This window comes from Dendropsophus ebraccatus, chromosome 3 (assembly GCF_027789765.1).
Source record: "Dendropsophus ebraccatus isolate aDenEbr1 chromosome 3, aDenEbr1.pat, whole genome shotgun sequence".
Lineage (NCBI taxonomy): Eukaryota > Metazoa > Chordata > Amphibia > Anura > Hylidae > Dendropsophus > Dendropsophus ebraccatus.
In genome coordinates, this window is record NC_091456.1 from 151,650,738 (window position 1) to 151,662,188 (window position 11,451).

Below are 11,451 nucleotides of genomic sequence, written 5' to 3' on the forward strand. Positions count from 1 at the left end.
GCACGTAGTGCTTCACAGTTTCCATGTCACACAGTTACAATGGTGCCATTCGTCCATTCATACACTTTCATCACAGCAGTGCAGCATACAATCTGCACAGTTTCAGAAATACTGCCAATCTTGGCATGAAAGTCAATAATCTTCTACTTTTGCAACTGTGATAAATTGCAACTTTCACATATGACAGAAACAAGGGATATGTGTGCATACAAGCTATCATTAACTTCCTTCATAAGCTATGTGCTGCCAACATCGAAAAATGGGAAGTGGTCATACTGTTTAGATTTTAACTGATGCATTTTGTGAAATTAAACATATTTTAAATGAACGTGTTTAGGTGCTGTTAAGCCAGTGTGCATACAAACCAGTCTGTGGGTACTGTGAAGCCAGTATCCATCTAAAACCAGTCTATGGGTGCTGTTAAACCAGTGTTTATTCAAACGAAGTGTGTGGGTGCTATGAAGCCATAGTGTATACAAACCAGTCTGTGGGTGCTGTGCCAAATACTAACCTGCAGAGATGGGGCTGTGTAATGGTAGCTGCAGCTGTTGGTGGTTACGGGCAAGATGTGGCATAGGGTCCTGTTTTTTTCTTACAGGCAGTGAGGTGGTGGCGTTCCATGTGCTGCCGCATAGAAGTTGTAATTGGTTTTCAATCCCATTGCTTTGTAGGAAGATTCCCATGCCTAGCTCTCTTGACTATTTTCGGGGCTAGCAACCCCTAAAGTTTCAAATGCTGACTATCCTCCCATTTAAAAAGATCATCTGAGTACTGTGGCTGAGTCCGGTGGGAGTTTCCTCAGCCCTGTCTATTGTCGTGTCTTGGCCGTAAGTCACCTTTGGTGGACCATCAACCAGAAAGCTTCAGAGGAAACTAGCACAGTAAGGACCCTTCAAATGATTGCTGGCTCCGGGACTGACTACTGACTGCCGCGGATCCATTCCACAATTCCAGCCTAGCTAGTACTCACCAGACCACTGGGTCTTACTGGAAGCTGCAACCTTTGTCCAACTCCGTTAGGATGGCCACTACCACAACCCCATGTTCCACCACTTCCACCCCCTTTACTGCTACCTCTCCTGCTGCCACTGGCCAAAAAGGGCCAGATTTCTTTAGACGCTTCAACATCCTTGCAGAGGTCAATTTATTTCAATCAAAATTAACTTAATAAAAATCAAAATGAAAAATAAAAAAATTGACACATATCAATAGATACATATTGGTGCCATGTAAACTAAAAGGGGATACAAAGGGTGCCAAACAAGGGGAGGTGAAAGGGTACTTGAAGGATCATTGGAACATGTGTGTATAAATGGTATACAACTAAGGCATAGGGTGGTTTACGTCATCATAACAGGACGAGGTGCTGGAGGCACGCAATAACCTCTATTTGGTGTTGCTGCCGCTGCGCCAAAAAGTGTATCAATGTTTATTCAATAAGCAGCGGATACTCACAATAGTATTCCTTTTGAAATTAAATAAAATAAATGAATTATTTCATACAATTATTAATTAAATTTAAAATTTAAATTAAATTGACTTTAATTGGTGCCACTTAAACTAACGGGATACAAAGGGTGCAATACAAGGGGAGGTGAAAGCGTACTTGAAAAGGAATTGGAACATGTTAAATGGTTTATTAGAAAGTGTATATATTTTATGCCGCTGATCCACTGCTCTCCACTGCTGAATGATTGAGTGGCTGATTGACATTTATTTAAATTTAACCAATTTTCACATTTTTGACAACTGTCACAACAATAGCTGTTGAACAAAACATTACTCTGTAATAGTCCTACTATAGTTGCTATACTACTTTGGCTGTTTCACTGAGAGTCATTTGTTTGCATGCGATTTGCAAGCCTCTCCCCTTGTGCAATACACATTAGTAGGTTTGGATGTTAAAGTGTCACTGTCACTGTAAAAACTTTTGATATGTCATAGAGAAATGTAAAATAGAAGAATATCCAACAGTATCCGTGATGAAATAATAGTGTGTAATTTATTTACATGATAGGGTACACAGGAGCAACGTTTCGACTTTTAGATTTTTCTCAAGAATAACATCAAATAACCAGTAAAGGTTTATATGTACAAGGAAAAAAACACAGCCTATATAGTGAAGCGCCCGCATCCCAATTTACCATAGCCGACAATGGAGCGTGCAGTCGGAGCCGCATGCTCCATTGTGTGACTTGTCAGACTTGTGCGGCCACTATTCAATGAATAGTGGTAGCACAAAACTGACATGTCAGTTTCTTGTGCGGCCACTATCGATCTCGGCCGGAGTGTATACTATGTGTATACACTCCGGCCGGGATTCCCTCTAGCTGCAGCACAATGTAAGTTAAGTATTAATCACGGCTGTTGTTACAAATTGGCAATTTATTAATACTAAACTTACGTTGTGTGAACATAGCCCAAGAGTCCACTGTGGTGCAGCGCGTCCTCTCCAGCTAATTCTTCCGATCGGTACAGGTCTGAACACTCAGACCAATCAAAACTTATGTCATGTCTCTATGACATGTCAAAAGTTGTTACAGATGAAAAGCACACTTTAAATAATGTGTTTGCCAGCTAATAACAGTAATTTCATAAATTAGCTTTGTGTAACTGTAAAATACACAAATAAAAGTGGAACAAGGTAGCCACAATGCGCTAACAAAAGAAGCAAGCTTTTTCCTTAAAAAAAAACTTATTGCAAAACTGATTTAAATTATCCTAAATCGGACTTTGATAAAGTGCATTTATGATATAATGGAATGATGAAATAATTCCCAGGGCTTTGATTATGGCCGTCATGATCAGTATAATTTTACCTATGCCTAAATTGCTCTAAATGATGGTGAATGACGGTTAATAATGGTTAATTCCTGGATTTAAGCAAAAAAAGAAAAAGAAAAAAGGTCCTTGCAGGGAAATATCTAAATCAGTATTTTATTGTGTAGTGAATGGGTGCCCTCCAGTTACAGCGGAGGGGTAGGTATTCCTATTATCATTAAGGTACCTGCACAATGTTTTGGTAAATTACAGCTGTCACTTACAGAATACTTCCTCAGGGTAATCAGTTATAGATGGTGATTGTCTCTGTAACATGAAAAAGAGGTTTTAGACTCTGAAACATGTTGGTTATCAGAGACTGTCAGAGAGAAAGTTTCACTGTTGTTACAAAAAAACTTTTGACATGTCATAGAGATATCTCTCCTGCCCAAACCACCTGTGGCCTTTTCATGCTATTTTAAGCACCATATCAGCTCTCTCCTGGTTCATAAACAGATTCCTGAGGACATCTCAGCACCTGGTTCCACATTCGTCTTTCTTGCAACTTCTTCCCTTTGTCCAAGGCTCTCAACTTCTTTATGGGACCTTTACCATTACATCTGCATCCATCTTTCTCACCCCTCAGTCTCAACCAGCGGCATAAGAACTACTACAGCAGCCTCCTTTGCACTATTCACTAGCTTACACAGGAGAGGACAAATTTTTTTTTCCCTACTAAATTGATCCATATGACTAGTCTGGCATGTTCTGACTGGATATTTCATACAAACATATGAACAATCTCATAGTTGATTGATCCACTAGTTTGTGGCCAAAGTCTCATGTGTATGGCCCGCCTATTATACATATTCACATATGCATAGCTAGGCCGCTTGTAACGGCACATGTGCAGGAAGCAGCACATAACAAGTGGCCTAGCTATGTATATATGAATATGCATAGTGGGCGGGCCGGGAGAAGGCAGGCTAGGGCGACGGAGCGGGTGCTCCAGCAGCATGGGGAACGCCCCAAATGCTCCGAAACCGCTTATTAGCATATTAGCAATTAGCAGAAAACGCCACTATACCGGACTGCAAAGAAATATGAATTACAGCCCTGGAATCCTAAGGTAAATAGGAGGTGGCTCATATTAGCAGGTTCACTGCCCGAACCTGCTGATGGTGCCGCTTTAAAGGGGTTGTCCAGCGAAAATCTTTTTCTTTCAATTGAACTGGTTTCAGAAAGTTATTGAGAATTGTAATTTACTTCTATTTAAAAATCTCAAGTCTTCCCATACCTGCGAGAAATGTTGTTTTCTTTCCAGTCTGACACAGTGCTCTCAGTGCTGCCATCTCTGTCCGAGACAGGAACTGTGCAGAGCAGGGGAGGTTTTCTATGGGGATTTGCTGCTGCTCTGGAGAGTTCCTGTCTCGGAGCACTGTGTCAGACTGGAAAGAATACACCACTTCCTGCAGGGCATACAGCAGCTGATAAGTATGGGAAGACTTGAGATTTTTAAGTAGAAGCAAATTACAAATTTATATAACTTTCTAAAACCAGTTGATTTGAAAGAAAAAGATTTTCGCTGGACAACCCCTGTAGCACACAATTCCTTCTAGTTCCGCTGCAGAGACAAGTGCTAGGTTTGAACACAACTTTTGTTTTCATTCCATTAGCTTTCTTTTCCACATTGTAGATTCCTATTGCAGAAATCAGAGAAAAAGGCATCTGCTTAAGAATCTATAACACATTCTTATTATGAATCTGCAATGTAAAAAAAGCTTTCAGCTTTCAGCTATGTCTCTCACTGTTTATATTTTTTCTATAATTTTATATCATTATGAGTTCCTAGAACACAACCAGTTAAGTAGAAGCCATCCATGTCCTATCCTTATCAGAAGGGCGGGACATCTACTACAAAACTGAATGATGTGACTGTCTGCACGTACTTGTGTCCCTATCTCTCACACACAGGAGGACTGGGGCATTGATCAGGATCTTGTAAGTAATTTGAACTGTACATAGATATGTATTACACAGCTGAATAATAGCACATAGCAGGAGGGGGCATAGTTCTATTCTACTTCAATCTTATTTTCAATTATACTGTATATTATATTCAATAGATTTTGTTGCAAAAATATCTGTGACTAATAGTTTCTGAACACATTTATTTCTATGACAAGAAGAGAAATAGCCACAATAAAATTGGGATTTTACTTTAGGTCACATACCCATAACCTTTATCTATAGACCTGTATGGAGAATTTGTCAGCTATGAATCACATTCCAAACTGCTTAAAACTCAGCTTTTAGGTGTCAATCAAGCAGGGAGGGGAAAGAGAAAGCAGATCAGGAGCTCGGGAAAGCCTCTTTGACTCCTTGTATCAGAGAATAAAAGCATTTTTCTATATTCTGGAAGTGCAGACTGATAGATAAATGGTAGCATGTGTTTCCTTGTAGTAACTGTATCCAACAGTGTAAGTAGTTTGGAAAGTGAATTACAGCTTACATATCCCCTTTAAGGACACTTTTTTAGCTTGTAGGATGCCTCTGTGGGGGTGCTAAAACTCTAGGAGAAAATACCTGGAACGGAAATATTGAAATTTCAGCATGTAGTGGTATCTATGAGGAAAGAAATCTCGGTGTACTTTTCTATAAAATCAGAGGCAACGCCCAAACCCTAATAGGGACACTTGGAGCATATATAGATATATGCTCATCAGAGTCCTCCTTAAGGTTATGATCACACACTGTAAAAAAAAGATCAAATACGGCCATCCCTTAAATGTAATAATGTTTTGGGAAAAAAAAAAATCTGTTCAAACCTTGTTTTATTTTTCACTCAAAATTAGGGTTGTATTTAGCTTTTATTTTACTGTTTAATGCTGCGTTTACACGGAAAGATTATCGTGTGAATTTGCACAATAACGATCGAATTTGAACGATAATCGTACGTGTAAACGCAGCAAACGATCAAATGACGAGCGAGAAATCGTTCATTTTGATCTTACAACATGTTCTTAAAACATCGTTCGAAAAAAAATTTACAGATCGTTCCGTGTAAACCGTCGTTCACCGATTTAACCTATGTGCGAGATAGGCTTAAGCGATCGCAAAACGATTTTTCCGTACGATATATCGTTCCGTCTAAATGCTGATCTTTATAAAAAAAAAATCGTTACTTCTAAATCGTCAATCGTACGATCGGGCAAATTATTTTCTGACACATATTTTGCAAAGAGATTTTTGGCCTAAAAAGTCCCCCAAAAACTGCCAGCAGTACTTACTGCATGTTGCCATTTTATGCTGTTTAGTTACTGTATATTGGGCATTTCTTTACTTGCCATATTAACCCCCCTTTTTCTTTTACCATGTGATTAACATATTTCTACTAAAGAATGTGGAGAAAAAACGTCATACACATATTGTACACACATGACATTTCCTCATCACATCTATTGAAGTCTATGGGAGAAAGTACACCACAATTTCTTGGGAAGAAAGCCATACCCTGAGTAAGAACAAAAAAAACAACACAAACACGATGTGGGCATGGACTTTTTATATTTTCCAGCTGACTCCTAGCTAATATTTGGTCTCATCTTTAGCCAAAAAACACCATGCAGTGAACATGTTTTTTTTATGCCAAGTGTAAATTCAGCCGTGCAGCTCAATTCCATTAAAATGAATGAGGCTAATTTGTAATATCACTGATTTAGGAAGAAAGGAGTTATGGAGTACCCCTTTAATTGCAGATCTTCTCTTTTTCCACTTTTCTTTTGTATCTTTTCCCAACTAAAAAAAACCTACATCAAACTTCTCTGTGTGTATGTACTCTTGGTGCAGGCACCATCCGACAATTTTTTTTGAGTTAATACAACCAGCTCTCTCGGGCAGAGTCCTCCCTCTCTTCCCATTCTGTATGCTAACCTCCTATCGTTTGTACAGTGTTGAGGAAAAAAAGAGCGCTTTAAAAATAAATAATAATAATAATACTCTAATGCACTGGATAGTTTACTGCTATGTTCTGTATATGTTGTGCCTTAGATAATGTAATGCAGATAATGTAATGCAATAATGCAGATAATGTAATGTAACTAATGCAGCAGATTTATTGCAGAAAATTCTTTGACTTTCCCATTCATCTGAACTAGGCTAAAATAAATGCATGTGCCTGATGCAGAAACAGCCCCAAGAATTTCTGCAACAAAGCTGCCATGTGTGAACATGTAGCCAAAATGAGTGGTCTAAATTAGAGGCAGTCTTTAATAAGGCTGAGATCACACAGAGTAAAACTGGCTAAATTCTATGGCGGAGAATCCCGCCAGCCTCCGTGTCATAATGGCATGTCCATTCAAAGAGGAGACGCATGAGCCTTCCATAGACTGCCAATACGACACAGAAGCTGGCGGGATCCTGCCAGTGTGAATTGGCCCTAACAGTCCCAGCTGTTCCCCGCACAGGTTTATAAGTTGAGATGAGCAAATCTACAGCAGGAACAAAGTGAAGCACTTTGTTCCTATCGGCATTCTGCTCATCAGGCTGTTGGCTTTGAAGTCTGCCCCCCTCTGCTGGAGATGGATCCAGTCCTGGAAAAGTGGTAGAAGTTTTCCGGACTGGTTTCAGCTTTTCCCAGCACCTGGGGAGGAGCGGCACTGAGCGGAGCAGACTTCAAAACCCGGAGCCTAATGAGCAGAATGCCGTTAGGAAAGGTTATCCCTAGGCTACTATGATATTTGTTCTAATTACCCAATGTACTGATTTTTGACCATTTACTGTTGATACTATAGAAGGAAATGGGCCAGCAGCAGACAGTCATCTCGGAGCCAGAAGACCTGGATGAATCTGCTGTCCTTGTGGGAAAAGTGGAAGACTTTAAAGTTTCTAAGCGGATGAGAACCACAGTGAATGATAGAGAAGTAGTGATATTTCATCATCTGGGAAACTTCCATGCCCTGGACCTTCGCTGCTATCGTGAGTACAATCTATAGAGGAAAAACAGACAGAAAAAACAAAAATACCATAAACAGGGACATAATTTTAAAAAAATCTAAAATGCATAAACCAATTTTTTTCTGTAGTCTATTTCGTATTTCACCATAGATGATAGATAACTTCTGACTGCACAAGAAATGTACATGAAAAACATGTTTTGGTATATAAATAGCCTTTATAGGTTTAGATAAATGTGTTGTTTTTTTTTATAGATACTGGAGGTCCTCTTCATCTTGGAGAAATCGAGGTGGGTTCATTTACAAGCATAATAAACCATACACTGTTAGGATTTCCTCATTGATCTCAAAAGGAAAAATATAAAGCACTGAAGCACACGTACAAGTATGAAGTTTTCCACATAAGTTTCCTAGAAATGCATCAGAACTAGAAAGCCTCATCCTTCTTAGTAGAGCACTATGGGCATTTTGTTGTTCTGTGTATCCTAGCTTGGTATTTGACTATTTGCCAGGGATACGTTTGCTGCAGTACATTATGTACCCAGTATAGGAAGTGACATAGTAAGGAGTGGATGAGTTATGTACTGCGTAGTTGTGCTTCATTGGAAAAGACCGGATAGTTTCTTATCTGTCTATGCAGACTTGAGAAAAGTTGCTTATGGGTGTTATCTCTACCAACATACCTAGGTTGACTCTGCCAAATAAGCATTTACCCGCTGAATCTTAAAGACATGAGATTTTGTGCTTAACACATGAGTGTGAAATCAGCTTTGTGCTGAGCAGGCCTTAGTCATGTGAACTGATAGTGTTTACGGTTTAATTACGTAATATTTATCAGGGTCTTAGTGCACTTAGTGTACAGTCCGATTACTACATAAGTACTAGCCTATTGTACAGCCTATTGTACTGTGCTCACTGTAGTCTTGTCTGATAGGCTCTGACAGGCTACATGACCACCTTCCTATTGAAAAAACTTGCCCTCGACCCAATATGGTGGGTTTCAAGATGGTGTTCATGTTTTGGGCATAGCCCCATAGGCCGCGACCACACAATGTATTTTTTTGGCCGTTTGATGGTCACTTTTTTTGGATTGCATCATATTTATGGCCAAATAATGGACATTAGTTGGCTATGAAGTGACGGCCGTCCATGAAATGGATAGAAAAAGACTTTGTGTGGTCATGGCCTAAATGATAGCTCCCCACACCCATTACTTGCTGGGCTATTCAGATATATAATTTTCCCTTTTATTTCTGAAATAAAAGGGTGTCCTGAGACTTTTGACTCACCTTGTACTATGTAGCGCAAATGTCAACTGAAGTAGGTCTTGTGATAAGATATCTTCTTTTCTTTGTACAGGATATTGATGGACGTGCATGTATTGTTTGTCCTTGGCACAAATATAAAATTGTTTTGGAGGATGGAGAAGGCCTGTACAAAGGGGTTAACCCCAAAGATCCACAATATGTAAAGAGGTGGTTCTCTAAAGGAAAGAAACAAAGGACTCACAAAGTAACTGTCAAGGATGGGAATGTCTACGTAACACTCTCAGATATGAATACGAACTATGATTCTGATATATTTGCGAAAGAAAAGTTCAATGATGAAGCCTGCCCTGATCCTGTTTAAACCTTCCCAACTAACCATGATAACTCTTACTCTGTGTATTGTAAGCCATAAGTCATACTCAGGGCTTAGCGTAACTAGCTGCCATAAATCAGAGATGACATCACATCCACATAAGGTTTCAATGCATTAAACATCGGGCTCATCCTGAAAGCACGGTATTCTTTTTCATGCATATCTTTTGGACTATGTGCAACTGACTGTATGATGTCTCTATATAACCTCTGGGGTGTACAGAGCCCTAGTAAAATGCCCAAACAAAAGACTCCATGCACAAAGCTGTAGACATATTGGATGGGTGGAGCTGGGGCTATGGGTACATAATACAATGTATTGGTTTATTGTAAAATGCTACCTGAATCTGCATGTGGTCGATGTAATATGACTGGTTGCTGTTTTCTGTTATATTAAAGTCTTACAAGTCTTACTATAAAGACATAACTTACTATAACATTACTACTCATTACTACTGTACAACACAATCCTGAGCTCCATACTTCTACATAGTCAGGTTCACGTTGGCATAAAATATATACTCAGGTGCCTGCTTCTCATTCTCACTATTGTCTTTAGGAACACTTTTTCTTTTAAATATATGTTTATTTAAGTGATGGGGTTAGGGATTGTGCAGAGGCCGGCACTAGTTTTGTGCTGCTAGTTAGCCTAGTTTACAAGGGTCCAATCACTACGTCATGTCAGTGTCTCTGCTCACATGACTCCAGTGCACACCTCCGAGCGGCCCATATCCTATCGGGATCACTGAGTGCTGATGGCTGATACTAAGGGGCCTGACAAATATTGCATTATGTATTGTCTGTCATTGACATGCAATAATAATGCTTTGGTATACACAGTATACATGAGTTTAAAATATAACAAAATAACTAAACTGGGGCAATCATGTAACCTTCAGTGCACTGAAACATCTGCCTGTCCACTCCTCTAGCGACGATATCTAAAAAATACTGGGAAAGCCTAGTAATAATTAGGGGGCATCGCTAGAGGAGTGGGTGGCCGGCCGTTTCGGTGCACTTGAAGTGGTGCTGCCATGAAGCAAATTTGGTAAAATCAGATGTGTGTTACATCATATATGTAAGAGAGTACAAATACGCTGGTTCTAGTAAAGTAGTCTACATCACTGTACAGTTTCTTTCAACCATAGATTTAATAACTCTCTGAACTGTGACCCGGCTGTTATCAACAGGTTATCAGAACAATGCAGGTATATGGGGGATTAGTAAGCCTATATCTCTTGTACATTTGAATTATGTTTCATTTTGCATGTGTCGGTTTAGACCCAGTTTTCTCTTTGACACAAGAGGAAAGAACCGCCCACCCATGTATTAAATCGACTAATTAGCCTATCAAAAAAACATCTGTTACTTAAAGGAGAAGTCAGGCGGAATATAAAATCCTGCAGCCGGTAGATGTAGAGGGGAAATTGTTTAAAAGTACTAACTTATCTCACACAAGAAACCAGGACTATCTGGTTTCCCCCATAGCAGCCAATCACAGCTCAGCTCATATCTTACTAAGCTCTAGTACAATGGGAGCTGACTTGTGATTGGTTCTTATGTACAGTAGTATAGAACATGACCAGTTCTTAGTGCAGGATTCAGAAGTTGAGCTGGGTTCACTCTGCATTTAAAAAAAAAAAAATTACATTCAATAAATAAATTAAAAAGGAAAAAACTTATATATTAATAGATGATAAAGGCTGATGCTGCTCTATGCCATACAGCAGAATATTTTCTCATTTATTTACATTGTTTAACAAAAAAAAAACACACTGCAATGTATATTTTTTTTAGACAAACACAAAATGTTTTAATGTCAAAATCAAGTCGAAACACTGAAAACATCTGAAAAACGCACCGTGTTTTTGTGTATGTTTCACTATTCCCTAGCCCGTGCTATTCGTCTAAGCACTATGGCCCCTGGGTGGCATTACTGGGATTAAAAGACTTCAGCGACAGTGTATACTGTATGTGTTTCCCCCACCACCACCACCACCATCAAAAAATATACGGAGCACTGTATAGCTACGAAACAAAAAAACTTTTTTATATGACAAACTTAGGTACATCACCTCATCTGTAGGCTGTCCGGG

General features: G+C 39.3%; 1 protein-coding gene across 1 annotated transcript; it reads left to right on the top strand.

Annotated features, from left to right (window-relative positions):
- Positions 1–4,696: 4,696 nt before the first annotated feature.
- RFESD (Rieske Fe-S domain containing) lies at positions 4,697–9,786 on the top strand. Its single transcript, XM_069964654.1, has 4 exons — positions 4,697–4,761; positions 7,554–7,737; positions 7,971–8,005; positions 9,075–9,786. The coding sequence occupies exons 2-4, from the start codon at positions 7,560–7,562 to the stop codon at positions 9,342–9,344; spliced, it is 483 nt and encodes a 160-aa protein (XP_069820755.1). The 5' UTR covers positions 4,697–4,761; positions 7,554–7,559; the 3' UTR covers positions 9,345–9,786.
- Positions 9,787–11,451: the final 1,665 nt, after the last annotated feature.

Excerpts from the sequence above, each read along its gene's own strand:
- RFESD (XM_069964654.1), top strand. The coding sequence starts at position 7,560 with ATGGGCCAGCAGCAGACAGTCATCTCGGAGCCAGAAGACCTGGATGAA. Across the intron at positions 7,738-7,970 it reads CCTGGACCTTCGCTGCTATC|ATACTGGAGGTCCTCTTCAT; the intron begins GTGAGTACAATC and ends TTTTTTTTATAG. Across the intron at positions 8,006-9,074 it reads TTCATCTTGGAGAAATCGAG|GATATTGATGGACGTGCATG; the intron begins GTGGGTTCATTT and ends TTCTTTGTACAG.